At 48.9% G+C, this 24847-nt stretch overlaps 8 protein-coding genes across 8 annotated transcripts; 5 read left to right on the plus strand and 3 right to left on the minus strand.

Moving 5' to 3' along the window:
- Positions 1-2425: 2425 nt before the first annotated feature.
- Positions 2426-3348, plus strand: LY89DRAFT_734515 (ubiquitin-like protein; the record flags this gene model as incomplete). The annotated part of the gene is made up of 2 exons (XM_018219915.1): positions 2426-3137; positions 3194-3348. The coding sequence occupies 2 exons, from the start codon at positions 2426-2428 to the stop codon at positions 3346-3348; spliced, it is 867 nt and encodes a 288-aa protein (XP_018070773.1).
- Positions 3349-3890: 542 nt separating this feature from the next.
- Positions 3891-4462, minus strand: LY89DRAFT_697588 (proteasome maturation factor UMP1; the record flags this gene model as incomplete). The annotated part of the gene is made up of 2 exons (XM_018216921.1): positions 3891-4343; positions 4460-4462. The coding sequence occupies 2 exons, from the start codon at positions 4460-4462 to the stop codon at positions 3891-3893; spliced, it is 456 nt and encodes a 151-aa protein (XP_018070774.1).
- Positions 4463-4685: 223 nt separating this feature from the next.
- LY89DRAFT_647007 (ABC transporter-like protein) lies at positions 4686-6769 on the plus strand (the record flags this gene model as incomplete). Its single annotated transcript, XM_018211939.1, has 1 exon — positions 4686-6769. The coding sequence occupies exon 1, from the start codon at positions 4733-4735 to the stop codon at positions 6767-6769; it is 2037 nt and encodes a 678-aa protein (XP_018070775.1). The 5' UTR covers positions 4686-4732.
- A 248-nt stretch (positions 6770-7017) lies between these two features.
- LY89DRAFT_83859 (ankyrin) lies at positions 7018-10227 on the plus strand. The gene is made up of 5 exons (XM_018223444.1): positions 7018-7364; positions 7441-7770; positions 7834-8443; positions 8551-9109; positions 9287-10227. Exons 1-5 carry the CDS (start codon positions 7211-7213, stop codon positions 9842-9844), a joined length of 2211 nt encoding a protein of 736 aa, XP_018070776.1. The 5' UTR covers positions 7018-7210; the 3' UTR covers positions 9845-10227.
- A 1682-nt stretch (positions 10228-11909) lies between these two features.
- On the plus strand, positions 11910-17838 carry LY89DRAFT_782682 (WSC-domain-containing protein; the record flags this gene model as incomplete). Its single annotated transcript, XM_018222604.1, has 18 exons — positions 11910-11993; positions 12048-12189; positions 12387-12416; positions 12469-12598; positions 12655-12939; positions 12992-13059; positions 13113-13298; positions 13348-13444; positions 13493-13658; positions 13717-16227; positions 16275-16293; positions 16341-16418; positions 16467-16694; positions 16748-16778; positions 16829-16903; positions 16950-17057; positions 17093-17356; positions 17409-17838. The coding sequence occupies 18 exons, from the start codon at positions 11910-11912 to the stop codon at positions 17836-17838; spliced, it is 4932 nt and encodes a 1643-aa protein (XP_018070777.1).
- Positions 17839-18506: 668 nt separating this feature from the next.
- LY89DRAFT_734520 (uncharacterized protein) lies at positions 18507-19013 on the minus strand (the record flags this gene model as incomplete). Its single annotated transcript, XM_018219916.1, has 1 exon — positions 18507-19013. One exon carries the CDS (start codon positions 19011-19013, stop codon positions 18507-18509), a length of 507 nt encoding a protein of 168 aa, XP_018070778.1.
- A 753-nt stretch (positions 19014-19766) lies between these two features.
- On the plus strand, positions 19767-20305 carry LY89DRAFT_734521 (uncharacterized protein; the record flags this gene model as incomplete). Its single annotated transcript, XM_018219917.1, has 2 exons — positions 19767-20074; positions 20149-20305. 2 exons carry the CDS (start codon positions 19767-19769, stop codon positions 20303-20305), a joined length of 465 nt encoding a protein of 154 aa, XP_018070779.1.
- Positions 20306-20683: 378 nt separating this feature from the next.
- LY89DRAFT_782684 (putative elongation factor 3) lies at positions 20684-24632 on the minus strand. Its single transcript, XM_018222605.1, has 3 exons — positions 24207-24632; positions 21227-24026; positions 20684-21168 (listed from the first exon to the last, which is right to left on the minus strand). The coding sequence occupies exons 1-3, from the start codon at positions 24395-24397 to the stop codon at positions 20959-20961; spliced, it is 3201 nt and encodes a 1066-aa protein (XP_018070780.1). The 5' UTR covers positions 24398-24632; the 3' UTR covers positions 20684-20958.
- Between the last annotated feature and the right edge of the window lie 215 nt (positions 24633-24847).

Raw genomic sequence — 24847 nt, forward strand, 5'->3', positions numbered from 1 at the left:
GGAGACAGCTCGCCGTCTTCGGTGTGCGGGTGTTGTTCCATCGTCACGAGTGAGGTGGTCGTGCTGCCTCTTGGGGAGAGAAAGGCATGTTGCGGTATCTTGGAGCTGGGTGGATTATCTGGATGCGCGTTGGCGCAATGAGATCCGCGTTCCAATTACTTACCCCTGTTAATTTCGCTTGTGGCCGGCTTGGCGGTTTGTTTGTTGCCGGCGGATTGGGTGGGATGAGGGTTGGCAAAGCTTGTATTTCTAATAATAATTGTTGGAAGTTTGTTTGTAACGCTAAATGAAAATACGATGTTCATGGTTTTGATATTCTAGACTGTTTTATCGCGCTTGAGAATTTTGTTTGATTGGAAAATTTATTTGCCTTCAAGTTTCTGGTCAACGCCAATCCAAGAGTCGGAGTCGCAACCACTTCAAGTACATGGGAATAGTTTTCACTACCATGGCAGGAGAGTTTGTCAGATGTTAAAATTTACAGAGTATATAGTTTTACAAATATCTTCCATCACTGATCATAGAGCATATACTCTTTCCTCTCAACATCCAGTGAGCAAGTCCCGTCGAGCGTGTGGCACTTGACATCGATGCGTGAAATCGATGGCCAAATCTTGCTTCCTCTGAGTGTATGGAAGAAAGAGACCGGAAAGACTCTTCAAGAGAGCGAGCCGTCTATATGCTTTCTCTATCACTGATAACTAATGAGTATTCTTGAGACTTAGGTCTGCAGACTTAATTTTTGGGATTTCTCCTGAGAAGCTAGTATCTTGCCTGATCGGTGGTGGAATTAAAAGCGTTTGTAATTTCATATACACATTTTCATCAACGCTTAGTTCTTAGGAAGGAGATCCAACGATCACGTATTTCTCATAGTCTCCAAACGATAGAGCAAACAGGAGTGTTGGCTATCCGGTTCAGATACTTCAACAAGGATAAGGAAAATAGATGCTTTCTGCTTGTTTACTGTTCTTGAGGTCTCACTTCGTGACAGGAAGTTTTTTTTCATCTTCCACTTAGAGTACGCTTCTGTTGTATGAATCGAGAACGAGAAAATTCCGTTAAAAGGGAAGATCAGACAATGCTAAAAGCTACTCCTTAACATATTCGAACGCTTTATAACCTGAACTCTCTCGAGAACCTTGTGGAATCTTTTACCCAAGGTCAGCGTGTACCACGTGACCGATACCGCAAAATGCGATCGACGATGACTGCATGAACGACAGGCCACTGAGAGCTTCTTCCGCTGAAAAGAAGCTTTCTGGCACACATATCTTTCTCGTTGTTCCTCAGCTGCGCCGCCCGATACTGCAACGGCTGCACCGAAATGCTTTTTCTCACATCACATGCATGATTGTTGAGATCAGGGGTATCAGCTCGAATGCAACACAATGGGATGAGAACAATGCAGAAAGAAGCAAAGACACGTGTGCATTTTATGCCTGGATTACATCTCTGATACAATGTGCTCTTACGACGACCACGAGATGATGTTTCTATAAGCAGTCTGTTGTCGTATGTGTGTAGGTTGGACTGAAGAGTGATAGATGGTGGACGCGGGAGTCCCTGAATCCTTGTTCGATACCTAGGTTATCCTTAAGAAAGGTCTGGAAGAGGTTTGGTACGTTTCCAACGCGGACGCATCGCCAAGTTTCCCAGTTTCGAACTTGGCATCAGCAACCCCAGATTTTAGATTTCACTTTATTTCAGGATCCCAGATTCCACATAAGAGAAAGTCCCCGTTTGTTGCCTCCTTCCTTCCTGACCTGCCCTGCCTGCATGGGGAAGGAGTCCGAACGGCCGATGCAGTAGCACTTTAACTTTGACTTTGTACCTCCATCCGACAAACAACGTCCATCCATCCGTCAATCTTCACCTTCCTCACCTCTCCACTCTCCAAACATCCTTAAATAATTATTATATCGTCGGTCCTCACTGTCACTCGTTACTGATGCCCCCATAATTCACTTGCGAGAGTCGTCGACGTCAAAGATTTGCCCCGATCTTCCACCTCTCCCGAAACTGGGAAACTTCGCGTGTCCCATCACTCTCGGATCGAGCCCGGAGCACTAGTATCCATCCATCTGCTGCACTGCTGCTCGAACTACTGTAGACTCCAAAATTCCCCCCATCGCCCACCCTTCCAGTATTCTAGAACTCGAATCTCGACAATCCGGAATCCCCCCCCCCAAGATCATTGCCAATCTCTGGGCGACTTCTGCGGATTCCAATTCGAGGGACGTGGGTCTTGGTCAATTACGCACAACAGCAGGGCGGTGCTGTGCCCTCCATCTTCGGGCCATTTGTTTCTGACATTCGATCATTACACTCTGCTGCACCTTGCAGATTCGCTGTGGTCGGGGTGGCGCTAGGTTCTGAATCCCCATAACAGGCATCTCACACGCCCGCAAGAACCCAACCAATGATGGCACAATCAACGACCGGTGGAGATCCTGCCTCAGTCCCTTTCGACTCCTCGTCGTCGTCTTCACAACCACATTCTGGTCTTCCCGTCGAGATGAGCGAACTCGACGCTTCCAAGAGGACTGGCGCAGGATCGCAGGCTCTCCTCAATGATGTTTCAATTCCGACTTCCTCCCCTCTAGACTCCTCTTTCCCAACCTCGTCGAGCATGTCGAATCCTGCCACCGAGAATGCGAGACCTGATGAGCAGTCGAATGCGGCCATATCTACCTCGCAAGCGTCTGCCAACCCGTTATCATCTTCTACGAACGATGCTTCGACCAATACTACCGCGGTTGCCGCGTCAGAGCCGGCATCGTCAACGATACCAAGTATCACACGACTTGATTCAGTTGCCATCGGTCCCTCGACAGAACATACTCCTCCTCCTGCGATAAGCGAAGCTGGACCCGTTCTGGTCATTACGCTTCTTTTGACTTCGGGTGCCAGACACCCATACAAGATCGATGAGAAGTATTTGACTAAGCGGAACGTAAATGTCCCAGGGGTGACTGAGAGTGGTAGAAAAGACCCCTTCAGCATCAGTGTATATACATTGAAGGAGTTAATCTTGAGAGAGTGGAGAGAGGAATGGGAGGCACAGCCGAGTAGTCCAAGTAGCATAAGGCTGATTTACTTTGGGAGGTTATTGGATGATAAAACGCCATTGAAGGGTAAGGATTTTCTTTTGATACGCTATGATTATCCATGTACTGATGCTCTACAATAGAATGCAAGTTTAACGCCGAATCAGCAAATGTGGTACACATGACTGTTCGACCCCAAGATATCGTTGACGAGGAAGACGCAACCAAGGGGAAATCTGCAGGAAGAGACAGAGGAGACGGCGAGTCCACTGCAGGCTGTCGTTGTGTGATACTCTAGTCCGATATCTATGCCAGCATTTGTCGCGGTCATTTAAGGACATGGATTGTGCATTTGATCACTACGGGAACATAACGACATTTGAACAGAGGCGTTACGGAATACTATCTGCAAGTTTTCATTGTTTAGGGGAAAGGGACTGGCTGCAGCTTTGGCATTTTGAAATCCGAATCAGAAACCTGCTCTTCCGGATTGCAGGTTGCGCATGTGAGGCTATGGTATGGATATTGTATAGTTAGTTGCAGCAAATGGGTGGAGTAGTGTTACTATTACAGTTGTGGCTGTAGTATACGGGTCATTTTCGTCACGAGCAAGACATGGATAGAATGCAGTCAGCGTTTCTGTTCTCCCCCAACACTGTCTGTCACGGAATGAATATTATGTTTGCAAATCCATATCTCATTGCAAGTTCTATGGCGTAGCCTTAACGCCATCTTCCGTCTTGGCCAGGTGATATTACAATCGTCATCCTTTCCACCACATCAGCAACTCCATCCTCATCTAACCATCAACCCATCCATCCTTCACTCACAGCCATCCATCTACTGCATCCGAACCTTCCTCTCAACCTCCTCATGGAAACCCGGCACACTCCTCGTCTCATCCCCCTTAAACACATCCTCCCACTGACACATCGCATCCGTCCCCCTCAAAATATCCTCATGAACACTACTCTCCAGCCCTCCTCCCAGCACAGCAGGTCTCCACTCTCCCTCTCTCGTGATCTTCAGTTCCATGCCTCTGCGGATCGGCTCGCTGATGCCGAATGTGCGGCGCAGGCCCTCCATCTTCAGGCTCTCTTGCGTGGCTTCCCAGGCCTTGAGGCGCGATTCGAGTGGGTGGGCGCTGTCCGGGATGCTCTGCGTGGAGGTGCTGGTTGAGGGGCCGATGCCGTGGCGGAGGGTGTCGTGGAGGCCGGGGGCGGAAGGGGCGGAGGCGGAGGTGAGGTGCGAGTGTGTGGTTGAGTGGGAGGAGGGGGGTGCGATGCGCATTGCCTGGAGAGGGAGGTTAGATTGAGGGTTTGTGAGAGAGAGAGGAGGTTGAAGATGAGCTTTTGAACAGAAGCGCGGCTTATCTTCTAATATTAAACAACCATGGGACGGGAGCTTACCATGATGACTGATTCCAAGATATTCTTTCTTTTGTGGTATGGAGAGGTGAAGATCAAGTCGTGTTGTGAGAGACACTGGAAGGTTGAGAGGTGGTGTTGATGGAACAAACGAAGCTCTTCTCCAGGCACGAAGCGGACGTGGAAAGCTCACTAGCGCGCTTTTTGCAGCAGCAGCCGCTTCCGAGCTCGCTTTCAATTTTCCGGGGTAAGCTTCACCATGACTCAAATAACTCCCACCACCACTTCTCTCCTCACCATGTATTATTTGCAACCATGCGCAAACCGACGACGACAGCGAGATTATCTTTCCCGCTGTCAAGCGTACGGAGATATAGCACGGCCAATTCTCGACCACCGATAATCAGCATTAAGAATGGGACGTTCTACCGTCACCATCCAAATTCTACTATTCCTCCAGCTCTCAATCCGCCATTGTTCAAGAACGTAACCTTCGAACTTGCCTCTTTTTCCTCGAAACCAGAATACTGGTCAATAATCGGCCCCTCATCCGCAGGAAAAACCACATTCCTGCAAATACTCAGAGGAAAATATCTCTGTATCCCTCCAACCGCAAGGTCGTACCCGTACCTCCAATCCGACAAAATCGAAGCCAAAGACCACCGATTCCGGAACCCGGACGCGGCGATAAAGCAGGTAGGGTTCGATGGCGAACAAGGCCTCGGTGCTGCGGCACCGCAAAGCGCGTATTTGAGCGCGAGATACGAGTCCAGACGGGAAGACACCGATTTCAGCGTCCTGGATTACCTACAGGGCAACACGCAACTCAATCTTTCATCCATGGATATTGATGGGAAGACCATCGATGGCAAGGTACTGGAGAGGGTAGTGAGGGATCTGAGATTGGGGGAGCTGATCGATATGCCGGTCTCGAATCTGAGTAACGGGCAAACGAGACGGGCGAGGATTGCTAGAGCGTTGTTGGGAGGTCCAGAGGTGCTGTTGTTGGATGAGCCGTTTATGGGGCTGGATCCGCCGACGCTGTTGAGTTTGAGTCCGATGTTGAATGGGTTGGCTGAGAAGAGTGAGCCTAGGTTGGTGCTGGCGCTGAGGCCGCAGGATCCGATTCCGGAGTGGATTACGCATTTAGTGTACTTGAAGGGCAATTGTGAGGTTGCGTTTCAGGGGAGGAAAGAGGAGGTTTTGGGGGAGTTGAGGGAGTATGTGGAGAGTGTTGAGAGGGGAGGGGAGGTCGATTCAAGCATGCCGCTTGGTTCGATGCATGAGGTTGGACGGATGCTTACGAGTGATGGGATTTTGGAACCGTCGGATGCTCGTTCTGTTTCAATCCCAGTGTCGAAGACTTCGACTGGACCGAAGGAGCAAGGCAAGTTGAGTCGTGATGGATATGAAATGCATGATGCCCACGAACCTGAGATTGGAGAACCTCTTGTTGAGATGGAAGGAGCTCGTGTAGCGTATGGAACGAAAGCAGTTCTAGGAAATTGGAAACAGAAAGCCCCACCAAACGAGGGTCTACGAGATGGTTTATGGTGGACCGTCAAGCGTGGTGAAAGATGGGGAATCTTTGGAACGAACGGCAGTGGCAAGACGACTTTACTCTCTTTAATCTGCTCGAATCATCCTCAGACATACTCACTCCCCATCCGATTATTCGGACGATCACGCCTCCCCGAGCCCGGTAAGCCCGGGATCTCCATCTTCGATCTCCAATCCAGAATCGGACACTCGAGTCCTGAGATTCACGGTCACATCCCGAGATCGCTCTCTCTGCGCCAAGTGCTGGAAAATGCCTGGTCAGATACTTTCAGGGGTGTACCGAAGCTGGATCAAGATGCTCATGAGCGGATCGATGCTTGCTTGCGATGGTTTGAACAAGACCTTCGCCAAGATGCAAGTAAGAACCCTACTACAGGTAAGCCTGAATGGGCCGATCAGCTCGTGTTTGGCGGCCTCCCGTTCTCGTCGCAGAGAGTAGCGCTCTTTCTACGTGCTGTTATCAAACAACCTGACCTCGTCATCCTCGACGAAGCATTCAGCGGTATGGATGAAGGGGTCCGAGATCGTTGTCTACTTTTCCTTGCTCATGGTGAGAGCAGGCAGTTCTCAAACGGCAGGATCGTCGAGACTGAGGGAGAGGTAGGGGTCGGTGGGTTAACGAAGGAGCAGGCGTTGTTGTGTATAAGTCATGTGAGGGAGGAGATTCCGGGCAGTGTCAGGGAGTGGATTTGTCTTCCTGAGGCGAGTTCCGGGGAGCCGGCTAGGTTTGGCAGGTTGAAGGGGCCGATTGAGGGGGAGTATAGGAGGTGGGGGGAGATTTGGGGGATGTAGATGGAGGGAGAGGTAGATAAAAGTATAAACTTCTTTTTGTAGACATCTACGACAGATTATAGACCGTTATACTCGAGCTTATTCCCAAGACCTATTTTCTTCACGTACAGCAACAAGAGTGACGTTGAAGCCAGTAGGAAACATGTGACCTTGCCAGTCGAAGGAAAAGGGGCACTCCAATCCAGCCTAGCGCCCTTAGCCGCAGCCGAGCTGAACATCTCCCGTCCCCAAACACAGCCACGGGCTTTCTTCAATTTCCCAGAAGGATCTCCATACCGTCGTTACCTCATATTCATAGGCTCGATTGAGGCGGGCTGTTCCATGAAGTTTCAGCCATGAGAAGGCTGTAAGGCTACTGTTCAAACTCGAACCATCGAAATATAAAACTCACCTGGTCCCGTGAAGTAAACCGTACTTTGCTGAAGGAAAGATAAACAAACAATGGACCCCCTCAGCGCCATCGGCCTTGCTTCTTCTATTGTTCAGTTTGTGCAATTCGGTCTCACTGTCGCGGCTCGCTTGCAGGAATTCTCCCAGACTGAAGCGATTCCGCAGTCGCTGCGGTCTATTTCGACGCAGTTACCACTCTTGCTCAGTACGATAGACCACCCTTATTTCTCCTCCCTTAAAAAATCTTATTTCGTCAGATTCCCCGGCTAACCAACCAACAGACGCCCTCACCCGCATCCAATCCTCCTCCTCGCTCTCAAGCCTAGATTTCGACACAAAATGCATCCTCAAAGGCATGATCGCCGGCTGCATGGAGCAAGTCCAAACGGTCGAGAAGATGGTCAACGAGATCACGCCGCGCGACGGCGAGAGCCTGAAGCAGCGGGTCAAGAAGGTGTTCACGAGTCTGAAGTACGATGAGCGGGTCTGGGGCGTGGAAAGGAATCTGCAGACGTACGTCCAGGTGCTGATTCTGCATCATGTGATTGAGGAGGAGGTTGCCGGGGAAAGGGTTGGGGTCGAGAGTTTTTTTGATGTTAGGGAGGGGAGGGGTGAGTTTTGTTGTTCTTTTTTGTGGAGAAGGGGAAAGGAAGGGGTCTGGCTAACGGGTGTAGTGAAGGAGTTTGTGCCGAGAGAGAAAACTATAGGGGAGCTGGAAGAGGGGCTGAGAGATGTGGTTTGGGGTAAGACGAAGAATCCGACTATTTTAATGGTTTCAGGGGAGAAAGGGACGGGCAAAACGCAGCTTGTGCTTGAATACGTCCATCAGGCTCACGAGCTGGGCCACTTCCGGACCGTATTCTGGATCGATGCTTCGTCACTCGAGACCCTGAATCTTGGGTTCGAAAGTATCTACGCGACCATCAAACGCTCAACAGATGGCTCTCGTCAAGAGAAAATCCGAGCCGTGAAAGAGTTCTTGAATGATCTCTGGCATCCTTGGCTTTTGGTGCTGGATAATTATGAGTCTGTTACTCTTTATAACGAGATTATGGATTTCCTACCAGGTCAGGGGTACGGTGGGATTATTCTTGTAACGCATAATCCGTCCGCGTCGGGGTTGGGGACTGTGCTTCGTGTGCCGAAGTTTGTTACTGCTAAGGAGCAGGCGAGTCTCGATTCTTTGCTTACGCAGGAGGTACAACGCAAGAATGTGGATGGGGTCAAGAATCTGGTCGAACAGGGCGCAAGTCCGGATAGTTTGATCTGGGGGGAATGGCCTGTGTAAGTGTTATAATTTTCTTACGACCCAAATCCCCATCCAGGTCATCTTCGGATAACCAGCCAAATAGCTCTCTTGTGATTACAAAGAACTATACTAACTCGAATAGTCTCCACCGTTGCGCCCTCTTCGGCCTCTACGACGCAGTAAACTTCCTCCTCGCCCACGACGCAAATCCCAACCCGCCCAACGTCAATATCGGCAAACCCATCACCTGGGCCTCCAGCAGCGGTTCCCTCGCCGTCATCGAAACCCTCCTCGACCACGAAGATAAAATCGGACTCTACACCACCGTGTCAGACAACCAACGCGCCTTCAACACCGCAGCCTCGGACGGCCATCTCGCCATTATGAAAACGCTTCTCTTACGCCGAGAAATAAACCTCGGTTCCAAAAACCAGTACAATGAGACCGTGCTCCAAAACGCGTGCAAGAAGGGCCATTTCGAAATCGTGCAATTCCTGCTTGAAGATGGTGCAGTCTTGATGTCTGACCATATTCAGGGAGGTCAAGCCCTGTTAGCCGCTGCTTCGGGGAATTTCTTGGAGATAGTTAAGTTGTTGTGTGGAGAGGGGAAAGTAAATCCTAATACTCAAGACGAGCAAGGGACGACGCCTCTGTGCTATGCGGCGAAGAGTCGAGATGGGTCTACGTACACAGAAAATGGGGTCGAGATGGCGAAGTTCTTGTTGAGCAAGGGAGCAGATGCTAATCTCGGGACGCCGTTGCAGGAAGCGTGTACGATGGGACATGTTGAAGTGGCCAAATTGCTATTGGAGCATGGTGCTGATCCGATGAAGGATGGCGGCGGCTGGGATCCGTTGACGAGTGCTGTGAAGTATAAGTGTCCCGAGATTATCGATGTGCTTCTCGCGGCGAAAATCGAGGATCAGGGGCAGAGGAAGATGTGGTTAGAGAGGGGAATGCGGTATGCGGTGCGAGTAGATGATCGGGCGACGGTGCTGAAATTGTTGAAGGGTGGAGCGGCTGTAGATGCCGTCGAAGCAACGGGGAATCCTCGAGGCGCGAGTCCGCTTTTGCTTGCGGTGCTGCAAGGACATGTTAAGATGGCGCAGTTCCTGATTCGACAGAAAGCGAGGCAGGATATAGCGGATGAGAAGGGGAGGTTGCCGTTACCGGTTGCGGCGGAGATGGGGTATGAGCTCTTGGTGAGGGATCTGATTAAGGCGGGTGGGGATAAGGATTTGAAGAGTGGTGAGAATGAGGATACGTTGTTGATGTTGGCGGTTAAGGGGGGGCATGAGGGCGTGGTGAGAGTGTTGCTTGAGAGGGGTGCTGATCGTGAAGAAGGGAATAAGTTTGGGGATGTCGCGATGGATGTTGCGGAGGAGAAGAAGGATAAGAAGATTTTGGCGCTGTTGGAGGATTGGATTGAGACTTGAGGTTGGAACTATGGTGGGATTGGTATAAGTTGGGAGATAAAAGTGGGAGAAAAGATGAAGCATGAAGGAAGAGAAGCAAATGAATATCAATGAATCATATTTTGATGTTTTGTGCTCAAGGAATCAGTGCTTATGGTCGAGGAAAGAGAGCGTCGATTCGAGTATTCTGTCTTTAACCATGTATTAAGCACTTACAGCCACTCAGATCTCGGAACAAATCTTTTGTTGCACATCTACAAGATTAAAACAAGCCGACGTTTGCATATAAAACGGCCAAATGAGGTGCGATGCGCAACGAAACTCTTCGGAAGCTGTGATTGGTTGGGCCTTGGTGAGCTGTACGTGAATTTGCATGGGACTAATGAACGCAAAGAGAATTTTCGTCCGAAATCGATTTCAGGGGAGTCATCTGGGACATTCGACCTTTTGACGTTTCTGTTAGAAGGTCTAGATACGAGTGGAGGATATATCTTATCGAGCTTGAGAAGAACAAATTTTCATGACTTCTCAATACTCCAACTCTCGTGGTGACCTGATGGAAGTCAACAGCTCGCAGGCTTGAAGTCACCTCTCTTACAGAAACCTGGAACTCTCTGACTTCGGGATATGTGTCGTTGTACCCACATGGTCCCCTATCAATGCACCAAAGGTATTCCCTCTGAAATGCTATACGTGGGCTGCACAGGCTTGAACTTACACTCTGTCTCTGTCTATTCAACAGGAACTTGGAACATTACCTAGTATCTAAGTAGACCATCCTTATCTCTCAGTTTCATCCCTAATCAACCAAGATTGAGTAATTAATCATCACAACTGAGTCCTGTCTCTTCAAGTGGGCGTGGGTGGCTCAAAAGGTCGTCGTTTTGCTCCACTCGAACTGGCCGCCGCCCCATCATCCCTTCATTCCTTCTCGTCTCTGCTATAGTATTCGTGAAATTCCAGGAAGGAATCAGAAAGATTTTAAGGTTAAAATACCCCTGGTAATTACCAAGCATTGTTGCTAAGCCATTCTCGGCAAGGGCCGCTGAAACCTTCTTATCGTCGTCTGGAAGTCTCGTCTTTTCTTTTCATCATCACATCTCGCATCGGGGCATTGCCATCTACTTACCTCATTGGCCCCCAAAGCAACATTGTCCGTTTCTCGTTTCGGGTCTCGTCTTGTCGAGTCGAGTCTGCCAAGATATTAGTGTATGTCACTGTGTGTCGCTCTATGTTGTGAATTGGCACAGGCTCGAGCCACGGCGTTGGGTTCTTCGTCGGATGAGCTGAAGGGATAATTTTATTGTTGTTGCTCGTTTGAGACAAAATATGGGTCTTCTCAAGGCAAGGCGTGTCAAGAAATTTCCTTTTTCGGTTCTTGCTGTTGGTGTGTCTAGATCTTCAAGTACCTTTTTCTTCAACATCTGCTCTATGTTTGCAATGTTACGAAATTCGAAGCACATGATTCCATCTCCCCGGATTACTTTCTCCACGAAAGACAGTGGCGACAGGTACCCATCTTGCGTGGGGTACGTGCAGCGACAGATCTAAGTCTCTGTCTCGAAACCCCTGTCGAATGTCTCTCTTGTTTGTATTTTCGATTCCTTCGAGACAATTGTAATGTGCCTGCATCAATTTGTCTTGCCCTGATTCACCAACTTTGATGACACTGCAATAGTCTTCCACAAGAGTATAGACTTCACGACATGAGCGAACAGTCATGTCAGCTTTTGTTTGTCTACTCTGCTATTTCTTAAACTCTGTCAGTAAGTAGTTCGAGTGAGTTTGAGGGGCAATTGAATTGAAACTTTCCATTCCCCAACTTTATCGATATTCCTTTTGCGCCACGATGCCTCCCAATTTCGGCTGTATCAGTCTTGATTGAAGTGACATCTGTGGCTGTGGGTCCTATCTTTTCTTGCTCAAACAGGGACACTTATCCTGTTTGGAACGGGCGTAGATTTCTTCCTTAATACTAACGACTCCTCGTTTCGCTAACCTTTTTTGAGCTTGTTCATTCTTTGCTGTTGTTACTGTGGCCTTGGCCATCGTCATTCGTTAACGTTTAGTCATTCCTTTAACCATTATGAAGTTCACCAATTTTTTAGGACTGGCATCGTTGCCAGCCCTTGTCCATTCCTTTGCAGCTACAGATTCTATTCAAGAGGTTGTAAGTATCCAAGAGGAGGAGGATACATTCGAAGCAATGATTGACGGCTTTCAGGACCCCGCACAATCTGGGTATTTACCCAACCACAACATCGATCCGAACATCGTCAACAGCACCCAATTTGGGCTGCTGTGGAAAAATACTTTTAATGTTAATGAAGTCTTCTACGCCAAGCAGTTGGTCTACACACCCACTGGTATACGAACGAAATGGTCATCGCTGTCTCGAATCAAAATATCGTAAGAGTAATGGACGGTGCCACTGGAACTCAAATCACTATTCGGACTTTGGATCCTCCTTTCCAATCGGTCGACAGCGCGTGTGGAGATATTCCAAATACTGTCGGAATCACGGGCACTCCAATCATCGACCCCGCAACTGATATTATGTAAGATTACTTCTTCTCCAAAGGATACAAGGGAAGTGAGTACCCCCAAAAGGTTTGACGGCTTTCATATATTGATGGCGATTTCAGGTGCTGTCGGACCCCTTGGTACTCTTCAAGGCCAGTATAAGTTTTACGCTGTCCATATTCCAACTTTAACCGATGTCACTGGCTTTCCTATCATAATTGACGGTAACAATGCCGTCAATGATCCTACTAGGTAAGTACTTCATTTTGGTTATGTGCTGTGATACCATGGCGCTCAATTCTCATCAGGTACTTCCTTGGAGGGACTTCTCTTCAAAGACCCGCCCTCACGACTGTTGGCAATGTCATCGTCGCAGGCTTTGGAGGACACTGCGATAACTTCAACTACACTGGAATGCTTGTCTCGGTTACAAAGACTACGGGTGCGACGCAAATATATGCAATGGAGGCATCACCTGGTGCTCCTTCACCCCAACCACTGCTCTACACTACCCAGTCGGGTGGAAAGGCAGGCATTTGGCAGACTGGAATGGGCATGCCAACTGTAGGAAATCAAGTTTACTTTGTCACGGGGTAAATTTCCACCTGCCATATTATTTTGAGGGATCTCTAATGCCGGGCATAGAAACGGTGAGGGAGCCGCAAATGGGGGTGTACCAGCCTCCGGTCGTCTCCCTCTGTCAACCTCGATCAGTGCATGTCCAACTTCAACGTTGATCCTAACTTAGGTACTCTCTCACAAACAGATTACTTCGAGCCTTACGAGTACTTCAGTCTGAATGGAGGTGACAGAGATTTTGGTTCTTCGGGTTCAGCTATGTTAGACCCCAAAACTTTCTCTGGAACTGGTGTAGATCGAATCATCGTCGCGGGAGGTAAAAGTGGAAAGATCTATATCATGAATGCGGACAATTTGGGTGGCTTTGCTCAGGGTGAGTAGCTCCGCCGCGACGAAATGAAAAGCTTTGCTGACTGTAGGAGGACCTGGTGGATCTGACAATGTCATCCAAACAATCTTGGCCGGAAGTACAATGTTCAGTGGTGTTGGCAGTTATCCTCTTGAGGGAGGTTATATCTAGTGAGTGGTGCCTTACTTCCTTGGAGATATTGCCCACTGACTTTCCAGCTTCTCCCCTACGGCTAGCAAGCTCTATGCATACCAATTCGGTCAAGGTAGCAATGGGCAACCCTTATTCACACTTGCGGGATCCTCAGTCGGTACATCGGCGGGTGTCGGTGTTCCCGTGTCGGTGTTCCCACCATCACTTCTTTCAATGGAGAGCCAGGTTCAGGTATTGTGAGTCATCTAGTCGACAAAACTGAGAGCATAGGTACTGATCGGATCTCTAGGTTTGGTTCAATGATCCAAATCAAGGTCTTGTTGCTTATCGTGCCGTCCCCGTCAGCGGTACATTGATCAAGTTCACTACGATTCCAGCTCTCGGAGGGCTCACCAAATATACCCGACCAGTCTTTGGAAATGGCCGCGTATATGTAAGTGGTGGAGCATCGATATATGGGCTTGGTGTTGTGTCTACAGCTACACCAGTCACTTGCAGTGCTGTAAGCTTCGGTTCTGTCATTGACGGTCAGACCTTGACGGCCGAAGTTACCTGCACAGCAAAGTCAGCTATCACTCTAAATTACTGCACAACATCACTCGCATCCTTCGTTTGTCAGAACTCCTCTTTACCTACTACAGTCACTTCTGGTGCTTCATTCACCTTCCCGGTTACTTTCAGCCCAACTCAACCTGCTAGCAAGCCTGGTCTGCTGAGTTCTGTCCTTCTATTGAACTATGCGACAAGCACATCGACCACAGATGCTTCAATTCAGCTGACTGGTACGCTTGGTGTCACCCAAGGAAATCTCGTTGTCAGTGCACCTCAGCTCGATTTTGGAGGTATCGTCTTGGGAGGATCTACAACTTCCGTCACAGAGACCGTCACCCTCACGAACACCGGAGCCATCTCCCTAAGCTTTACTGGATTCGCTTGGCAAGACACGTATGTTAGTGGGATGCCTTCCAACACTATAACAGTGCAAACAACAACTATCGTGGGCAATGGCTTCACGGCTATAGGCTTCCCTGCCGTTGGCGCATCATTGGCTGCAGGCGCATCAATCAGCATTCCGGTAACATTCTCTGCCACCGCTGTAGGATCTTGGGGATCGCTTTTAACGTTCACTACCGGGAGTGGTGCAGCCGATGTCCTATTGACTGGCACTGCCGGTAACCCCCCAGTCGCTGCCCTGTCGATCTCTGATGATAATGGGGGCCGGTTGAGTGGCCTCTCGATGGCATTCGGGAATGTTCAAAGTGGCCAGGACCTGCAGAGACAAATCCGCTTCTGCAATACTGGAGCCTCTGCTCTGGCGATCACTCAAAGTACGCCACCAACCGGAGTCGACCTTTCTGCTTTGGATCCTCTTCTCGACTTACGCCAAGGGTCAACTATTGACGTCGGCGCTTGTGCTTATGGCAATGTACAACTCATCTCTCCTTCTATTCAACCAAATAATCCAAGTATCTCTCTTTCAGCCCAATGGTTGATCAATACCAATGGCTGGTCTGTGGGTCTTCAAACTATCTCAATCACAGCTACCATCGTCAGCAGAGAGGTTGGTCCCATGACAGGCTCCACCGGAACCTATCAATACATGGGTTGTTACTTGGACAGCACCGCCCGAAATTTGAACGTCGAGACAGCCATTGCCAACAGTTCTATCGAAGCATGCATGAGCTACTGCGGCTCCTTCAATCCGCCATATGCATTCGCTGGTACAGAATATCATACGCAATGTTGGTGCGGTAACAGAATCAAATATCCCAGTTCACTCAGTCCCGAGACAGATTGCAACTTTGCCTGCGTTGGTGATCCTTCCGAATCTTGTGGTGGGACCACCGGAAACTTGGGATATATTTACATCTACTATGATACGAATTTGGTCAATCCTGCTACAGTGCTTGGTACAAGCACAGCCACGGTGGTTAATTCCGTCACTAGCAAAGGTCTTACCGTTTCCACCTCTTCGATGTCTATTCGTTCTTCTAGCTCGCAGCTATCATCGAAATCATCGTCTTTCTTGTCCTCAGCATCAGCCGTATTCCTCTCATCGGCAACCTCGGTTCCATTGGCATCGACAAAGGCGCCCAGTAGCTCAATTGTGGGCACATCCTCGAGTATTACTCTGCCATATTCATCCAGCATCGTCACGGCCTCGACAATAAGCTCTTCCAATACTTTAATCTCATCTTTAATGCCATCGTCAACTGTTCTACCTCTCAGTAGCTCGCTCTCAAGCTCACTATCTAGCTCTTTCAGCAGTTTTGTTTCAAGCAGCGTGGCGTCAATCAGCTCTAATACTGCTTCAACCATACAAACTAGTAGTTTTTCAAGCTCGATTGGGTCAAGCAGCCAATCGCAATCATTATCTTCGTCCTCCCTAATTTTCCTGCCTAGCTCTAGCTCCAGCTCCTTGCTTTTGTCTATTTCTTCCAGCATTCCAGCGTCGTCAACCCTGTCTTCGCTTATATCTAGCTCCACCCTTTCCCCGAGTCTTTCCTCAAGTATAAGTGCGCTTCTGCTTCCAAGCTCCAGCGTTGTTCTGTCATCGAGCTTTAGTTCCAGCTTCACTTCTACGATGACTTCATCTATAGCCATACCAACCCAATCGTTCAACCCACTTGAGCCAGCAGTCATTGGAAACTTCTCGTACAATGGATGTTACATGGATCTCGTCGATGGTGTCACTCGAGTTCTACCTGACAGCATCTTGGTCGACGCCGCTTTGACACTTGAGATGTGTGCATCGAACTGTGCTTCATACTCCTATTTTGGAACGGAATATGAGATTGAGGTACGTGTCCTGTGACATTTGTCCGAATTATGCTAATATTATAACAGTGTTATTGTGGTTATACTTGTATGTTATCATATTGTTGGTCAACCAATTGACTCATTCATAATTAGTGTCACCATCCTTGCGAGCAACAGAATCAGATTGCAATGCTCCCTGCGGAGGTAACTCATCTGAGATCTGCGGAACTGGTATGTCCGAGTAACTCTTCTCTTGTGGCTCCATTACTGATCGCACAGGTGCTCGCTTATCTACTTACCGGAACAAGAACTACATTCCTGCCCCACCACCACCATCTCACATTGTCCTTGCGCCTATTGACTTTGAATGGTTGTCTTGTTATACTGAAGCTACTTCTTCTCGAACTCTTACGGGAACAAGTTTCGCAAGCAATGAAGTGACAGTAGAGGCATGCACAACTTTCTGCGCGGGTTATCTGTATGCAGGTGTTGAGTTTGGACGAGAATGTTAGTCTGACCTCCGAACTTTGTCCTTGGTGCTTCTACTGACATTTTCATAGGCTACTGCGGAGACTCGTTTTCGGCTGGAGCGTAAGCATTCCTTCCTTATCTTGAAGACTATCCACTGATGTTACATTTAGTATTCCCGCGGTCATCACCGATTGTAGTTTCCTTTGTTATGGCAATTCGTCAGAATACTGTGGAGGACGCAATAGGTGAGAGACTATTCTCATCTCCTAACCTGATTGCTGACAGAACTAGACTCGACATGTACCAATTCAATCCAGCTCTGGGTTCGATGCCCTCTTCCACGGGAGGATTTGGAGTCGCGGATATTCCGTATACAGCTTCGTCATCCGTGGTCCAATCGTCAGTTTGGTCTACGTCGATTATGACTTCATCAGCTTCGTTATCCTCGTCAGGACTGCAGACACTGGTGTCTTCAACCTCATCCAAATCATTGGTGGGATCTTCATCAGCTCAGATGCCCTCATCAACAGCCTCATCGTCGAGCACATCCAAACCGGCATCATCTTCGATAGCAAAACTTTCGTCGAGCTCTGTTTTGTCCTCGTTATCAAGTCTGTCATCATTTTCTGCTATTCTTCTCTCTTCTTCAAGGCCCACAACTCTATCAACGGTCTCCACATCGAAATTATTTTCAACGGGTCCTTCCTCCAACCCCGCAACAACTACCTCTTCTGTTTACCTATCTCCTAGCATCACTCATATTTCATCATCGACGACCCACGCGGTTGTTTCCGGAGGCACCAATGCTCAATACACGCACCTGGGATGTTTCCAAGACATCACCAAAGGCCACGTCCTACCCCTCCTCTTCTCCAACAACTCCGTAACCCCTGAGCTCTGCGAAGCCTACATCTCATCTCTCGCCCACAAGCCAACACCTACCATCCTGCCTTACTTCATGGTCGAGTATCACAATCAATGCTACGGCGGAACAGCTCTGTCCTTCTATCAGACTAGCGCTACGAGTTTGTATGGTAAGCATGCTTGCACGGATGTTTGTGCGGGAAGTATTGGAGCGCAGAGCACGGGCTCGGCGATGTGTGGTGGGAGGAAACAGTTTAATTTGTATGCTACGGGGCCAGCGGTGGGGTTTACGGCTGCTGCTACGAAGAGTGTTTAGTCTCAGACGGAGAGTTATTGATGTTGTATTTCTTTTGCAGGAGTTTTGTGGTGCATATTTTGGGTGAGTCTAGTATGTAAATTGAAAGAGCTTCGTGATTGCTCTACAGACTGTGAGAGAGTCAGAGAGTCGCGTTGATCTGGTGAAGATATGCTAAATCTACTTGTTTCATTTCTCTGAGTGAGAACAACTCGAAGTGAACCAGATGAGTTGCGCCTAAAAGAATATCGCATATCACTTGGACTCTTAGGGATATGGGTGGAAAAAGGTGCTTGTCTTCTTGATCAACCTAATCCAAACCAGAAGGATGATTCCACCGCTACGATTACATCAGATCTTGCTCGTCACACTCAAACTAACTAGTCCATGCCAACACTTCAGAGCCAATCCTTTATCAATTCAAACTCACCAAACGCACCATCCACCACCGCAAGCGAATAACTCCCCATCACTTTTGTGACGGGTTGAACCCGATATTTGGCTGCACTACGTAGTAGTGCAGCCTACACGTGACTACGCGAGACCGCATGTGACCGTGCGACGCCAAAGCGCGCGGGCCATTCTACGAACCTACGAAAGCCCCTTTTTCTAAGGAGCTTTCGTACGAGAAGGAACTCTTCTCTCTTTAGTTAATTCTTCTTGTAATACAATCAGGTTCTTGCTTTGACTCATTGCATCCAACCCGTGACAACTTTCAACAACTCCTTCCTCTTCGCCCCTTTATCCCCAACCCTTCCCCGCGCCGCCATCCTCACAGTAAGCGCAATGCCATTCATCTTCTCCACACCAACTCTCGCACCTATTCTATTCCCAACCATTTTATAGATCCCCAACGCTCTAGCAATCGAATGATAAATCCTATTTCTCGCGTTTCTGGGATCGTACTCGTATGCCGTCCCTTGGAGACAGAGAGCCGCGGCCGCGTTGAGATCGCTGAGTTTGGGTTGCACGAGCATGAGGGAGCAGATGTAGTAGCATTCGTTTTCTTTGCCTTCGAGGAACCGTTGTTGGGCTTCGTGGATCCAGGTGTGGTGGTCGGTGAGTGGGGAGTTGTATGGAGGGGTGGTGGGATTGGTGAGGTCTGCTTCGAAGGGTTTGATTTCTGAGTTGAATAGGGGAAAGTTGGGGCCGGGTTGGCGTTCGTCGGCAATGGAGAAGCTGACGAGGGTCGCCATTTTGGTGGCGATGAGTAGATAGGGGTTGAGTTGACCGTGAGAAGAGCAGAAGAATACTTTCCAAGTGGAAAGTGACTTATGTAGGAAAGTTGTTGGTCTATACCAAAGGAAGTAACTCATACAGGTTGCATCAACATTCTTCAAAGAGTCCCTATTGTCCAGCTCTGTGCCACCCTTCCTCAAAGCCAGAGTTGTCTAGCTTTCAGCACAAATTTCTTCCTTAGTGAGTGAAAGTCGAAACTTCTCGGACCTTTTAGTGAATCAAAGTCGAAAACGCCAACACTTCCTTCCACAAACTTCTCCTTTTAGTGAATAAAAGTCGAAAACAGCCGCACTTTCTATATTCACTGTAAAAAATCGACCCAGAAACCATACGATTTTCCAATTCACCCTAAATTTCGTGTCAAAGCAGTGTAACTTGAATTCAGATGCGAATGGCGCTGGTGTCTATATAGGCAAACCTCATTCGCTCTGATCCTTCTTCCAAAAACAACAACAAATGTTCTCTTAGACACAAGCGTAAGTTAATCCACGACCACAGGACTTTGGACTTGGCTAAGTACTAACACAAGTTAAGACATCCACACTCGCCACTTCACCAACCCCAACTCTGCTTCTCACAGCACTTCAAGTCGGTCCCAAACCACACGACATTAACCCATCACGAATACTAACTCGACCCAGACCATCCACAACCGCCAAATCCCTCAACCGCAACCCAGCACTCACCCCCTCCAAAACCACCACCCAACAATGGACCCCACCAGCCCCAAACGCCAAGCAAAACGCACCCACGTCCCCGGCATCGCCATCGAAGGCCACTACGGTATGATGGTCAACCCGCGCGGCGCCAACGCCCGAGACTCTGCTTACGCCTACACCACCTCTCCTCCTCCAAACCACGTTCCACCAAAGCCCGAGCCAGAGCCTCGAAAGAACTTAACTTACATGTCCCTCACTGGCATCTCTGGTGTCGCTGAGAAGATGACTGCTTCCCCAAGCCCGCTACGTATCGTTGGAGCGAACGGCCCTTCTTTGAGTTTTGGGGAACTTTATAAAGGGTACGTATCTTTATTTGTTTGTTTCTTTGTTTGAGAAATAAAGGGATGGTGGAGCTGATGCATGTGTGGTGTAGGATCGCGAAGGAACGAAAGATTGAGGAGAAAGATGTGGGGGATTTGATTACTGTGCGGGAGAGCCAGATGCGGGAGTTGGTGAGGGAGCATAATGAGATGAGAGAGAGGTGTAAGGAGTTGGAGAGGATGTTGGAAAGAGCTCAAAAGAAGAGATAATAGGGAGTGGATTTTGGTTGTTGGGCGGTTTTGGGAGATTCGTTTTGGGGTGGTGGAAAGTCTGGCAATTTCTGGGAGATCTTGGGAGGGAGATGTGCAGGGAAAGGGTGAGGTATTTTGGGATTGAGATTTCGAAAAGCAGTAGTAGAAAAATCCAGCAGCACTGAGGACAATCTGGGAGGAACATGTGGGGAAAAGCGTTAAGCTATTATCGAACTTCGAGCAGCATTGGCATTTGAGGATAATAAAAGCAGTGGATTTCGAGATTTGAGCATAGTGCAAAGTGAAATTGCAGTTATGTCGTTCACATGACAGCGTATCCTCGTATAGCCAAGCGAAAACCACGCAGCGTAGCATCACAATCAAGTCAAAACAATTCATGCAATTCGAAGAGTCTATTGATCTATCTTCTAGTCTGCGCAGAATCAAACCAACACACTGACTGTATCGTAGTATGTGTCTCTGATTCCATCCGCATCAAACTGTTCAGAAAAGAGAAAGGCGTGCACAAAACTAACTCCATAGACCAGGCCAAATGCTACCTTCACCACCCAGCCCAACCCAACGAACAAAGTAACGGAACAACATTTTGTTTGGTGTTTTTGTCGGCTCCGCAATCTATATTTCTCCTCCCAGGTCTATACGTTGGTTGCTCAATCATCCTCGTCTGAGAAGACCTCCTCACCACGCTTTCGTCGAGCCATGCGGTCCTTCTTCTTTTTTCGCAATTCGGCGGAAGTGAGCTTCTTGGCCTTCTTTGTAGAGACGATCTTGTTTCCCATAGCGTCGAACTTCTCCTCCTCTTCATCCCCATCCTGCTTTAGTCGTGGACCAGCACCTTGGCCTTGCACCCAGTTGTGTCCCTATTTTCAGATTTAGCATAGCATTCAAAAAAGAAATTGAGGGCAGGTGTTAACATACAGATGGAGTCATGCGGCCGTCCATGACAGCCCAGACTTCCTCAGTCAAGTCCTTAGTGAACTCAGAAGAGTGAGTGATGATAATGACACCTCCCTCGAAAGACTTGATAGCCTTCGACAAGGCACCGAGCGAATCACGATCCAAGTAGTTAGTAGGCTCGTCAAGAACAATCAAATGTGGGCGTTGCCACGAGCAAGCAGCAAGGACGACCTTGACACGTTGTCCTCCAGAGAGACCCAGCATACGGGAGTGGGAAACCAACTCAGCATCGAGACCGAAGTTCGCGCAGTGAGCCTCAATCTCCTTTCGGACAAGAGGACGGAATTGACCACTGGCAAGAGCCTCCTTCTGATCAACCTCAGCGACCATCTTTTGATGGGAAACCAAGATCTCGGAACGGGGAATCCAGGCGTTGTCTGCAGTCATCATGGGAGTCCATCGCTCGTTCTTCATGCCAACGTTCTCTCCGAGAGCGAACGAACACTCATACTCGTAAGAGTTCTTGAACTTTCTTCGCGAGTGAATGCCGATGACACGACGTTGTGAGCCTTCGATCTTATAGATCTTGTCCATAGCCTTCTCATCCTCATCGGTGACGATCTTGTTGGCACGATCCATAGTCTCACGATCCTCACCAGTCTGGAAACGCCATTGGATATACTCAGAAGGAGTCTTCTCCAAGTGGTGATCGATGTGTGCGAAAGCGTGTTGCTTGATGTAGGCGATACGGATGTTCTCGTGGGTGTAGACGTCACCTGAGGTTGGGATCAACTCACCAGTGAGGACGTTGATCAGGGTAGATTTTCCAGCACCGTTGGGACCAATGACGGCGATACGAGAACCCAGCGAACATTGGAAGGAGATGTCCTGGATCTGTGGCTTTGGTGTTCCGGGGTATTGGAAGGACATCTTGTTGACACGAATGATGGCCTTAGCCTTGGTCTTGACACCCTCAAGGAAACCGGGCTCAGGGAACTTGAATTCGATCTCAGAGGCACCGAGCTCGAAGTAGGACTTGGCGGATGGGCACTTCTTGACGAATTCCCGCACGTTACCCTTGTATCGCTTGAGCTTGAAACGCTCGTAGTTGATAATGTTCTGGCAAACATTGTTGAGGAAGCCTGTGTCGTGAGAGACGATGATCGAGGTACAGGGAGATGCCATGAGGTAATCCTCGAGCCACTTGACGTTCTTCACGTCCAAATGGTTGGTAGGCTCATCGAGAAGGAGAATGTCAGGGTCTTCGAAAACGGCACGGGCAAGAGCCAACTTCATTTTCCAACCACCAGAAAGAGCAGTAATGGCACCGCTGGTCATGTCGGGGGTAAAGCCGAACTCTCCCAATTGCTTCTCGACATCAGCTTGCGAAGTGGTGATTCCGACCTCCTCAAGCTTCTTCATGGTCCAGACAATGGTGGTCAACTCAGTATCCGCAGAGTCAAGATCGTGCTCAACGAACACAGTCTTGACCTCATCCTTCTTTGGGAAACCCTCGACTTGCTCGTTGTTGATGGCGCGCATGAGGGTGGATTTTCCAGAACCGTTGGGACCGCAAAGACCATATCGCTGGCCACGCTTTAATCGGAGATGTGTTTGATTGAGAAGAATCTTGGCACCGTAGGCCAAGTTGAATGTGCAGTTGCAGAGATCTTCTCCCACATCATCGTCAGCCTCTTCGGCATCCTCAGCCTCGGCACCTGGAGAAGCGCGTCTTCGGAGGTTGTCGACAACATCCTGTGCACCAGCCTCACCGATGATTGCTGCGATGTATGGCTTCAAGTTTTGGGTCCAGCTGGTCTGGTCGGAGTCCTTCTCGTCGATGAGTTGACCAGCGACGGCAGAGATGTAGTTCAAGATTGGCTCAAACTTGAGCGCAGCCTTGTTCTTGCTCTCGATGATTTCCTTCAAGATTGGGAGAACGGTGGCAACGTCACCAGCGTGTGAAACTTCGGGAATCTTGCCATCCTTGACATCACCAACGCGGGTGAGGGTGTCAAGAGCTTGCTTTGTCTTCTCACGAGCCTCAGGATCTGCCAAGTTTTCGTAGTTCTTGGTCAAGGCAGGCATGAGCTTGGGCAAGAAACCTGCAACAATTTGAGGGTCCTCGACAAGCTTGCACATGTTGTCGACAATGACTGCAGACTTTCGCTTGATAGCAGTCTCTCGCTCGCTGAGACCACGATCCAAGAGAGGAACCATGATAGCCAAAGTTGGCTCGTGGACATCAGTAACGAAAGTGGTGGCACCGAGCAAGTGAACGGTCTCGGGAACGTTTTCTGGCTTGGAGATACACTTGATGAGCTCAGGAATGAAGCGCTCGATATCCTTGTTGACAATCAAGCTGCAAAGCTTCTCCATTGTACCATATGCTCTCTTCTTGACTTCAGGCTTTGTGTCCCACATCGATTCGGAGATAACTGGAATAAGGTCTGGTACGCGGATGGCGAGTTGTGTAGGAGAGGACTTGGCCAAAGCCTCGATGCAGTCGAGACCGCAGATCTTTTCTTGCCATTTTTGTGCGGTCAAGATAGAATTAATGATCGGTGGGAGGACAATCTTGACGGCATTTGCGTTCACAGCCTTGATGATGCTGAGAGCAGCGGCTAACGCGGCATTCTTGACTGGAACAGCCTTGTCTCCAACGGCTGCGAGGACCGAAGGAAGAAGGACGACCAGATATGGCTCGACAGAGGAGGAGGTATCGCTGTGCTCAGCAATGGCTTGGATGGCATTAACAGCTCGCTCGCGGACGTTGGCATCCTTCTTGTTGGCGAGTTGCTTCTGAAGGGATTCCACGGTCCTGCAGATTAGGTGTCAGCATTTATTTTTTTCGATTGTGATTTTTGCGCCCGTGGGCTCGCCACACGAGATGAGGGGTTCGAAATTTGAATAAAAAATTGTGCAAAAGATAAACCCCGCCTCCAGATTGAAATCGCAGTTGTGCTCGCGATTGCGCAGAGTTGAAAATGATTATACGTACTTTGTGGGAGCGTCGTTCTCCTCGATCGGCGAGTTAATGAACACGGCCAGGTTGTGGGTGGCGGCGTTAATCTCGTCCTGGGCCTTGGAGACGGACAGCTTGGCCATCAGTTCATCAAGAACCTTGACGCTGTTCTTATTCTCCTTGGAAGACATGCTGGCGGTTGCTGAAGAATCTGTAACAGCGGGCATTCTGAGGAGGAGAAAAGGTGGGAGAAACGGATTGTGGGCGACGACCTTATCGCCAAAGAAAAATCTTAAGGCGCTAGTGCGGAAGGGCACAGATTATGGTCGGTGAGCCCGGCAGAAAAACGGATTATCGACTACGCCTTCTGCTCTCCTCGAACCTCGTGAAGGAGATATGCGAAGAGTCTATTAAAGAAGTAGGAGAAGGAAAGAAAGAGTGGAGGATTTTGTGATGTAGAAGGGAGGAAGAAGTTTTGGAGAGTCTGCGACCGCACAGAAAGTATTTAAATCGAGGCAAGAACTTTTTTTGCAGGGGTGTGTCTTAGCGGCGTTTAGGGTCGAGAAGCGCATCGGATTCACCTCAACCTTTTCTCGACCAGCTAGTCCAAGTGGATAGCTGGTGCACAGTTTTGCCACTGCATTCCAACTCAGCCATTTTACACTCGGAGCAGAGGT

This window comes from Mollisia scopiformis (assembly GCF_001500285.1).
Source record: "Mollisia scopiformis unplaced genomic scaffold LY89scaffold_13, whole genome shotgun sequence".
NCBI lineage: Eukaryota > Fungi > Ascomycota > Leotiomycetes > Helotiales > Mollisiaceae > Mollisia > Mollisia scopiformis.

Coding starts and splice junctions, on each gene's coding strand:
- LY89DRAFT_83859 (XM_018223444.1), top strand. CDS start 7,211: ATGGACCCCCTCAGCGCCATCGGCCTTGCTTCTTCTATTGTTCAGTTT. Junction 7,365..7,440: donor GCAGTTACCACTCTTGCTCA/GTACGATAGACC, acceptor ACCAACCAACAG/ACGCCCTCACCCGCATCCAA. Junction 8,444..8,550: donor ATCTGGGGGGAATGGCCTGT/GTAAGTGTTATA, acceptor TAACTCGAATAG/TCTCCACCGTTGCGCCCTCT.
- LY89DRAFT_782684 (XM_018222605.1), bottom strand. CDS start 24,397: ATGCCCGCTGTTACAGATTCTTCAGCAACCGCCAGCATGTCTTCCAAG. Junction 24,027..24,206: donor GAGAACGACGCTCCCACAAA/GTACGTATAATC, acceptor CCTAATCTGCAG/GACCGTGGAATCCCTTCAGA. Junction 21,169..21,226: donor ACGGCCGCATGACTCCATCT/GTATGTTAACAC, acceptor ATCTGAAAATAG/GGACACAACTGGGTGCAAGG.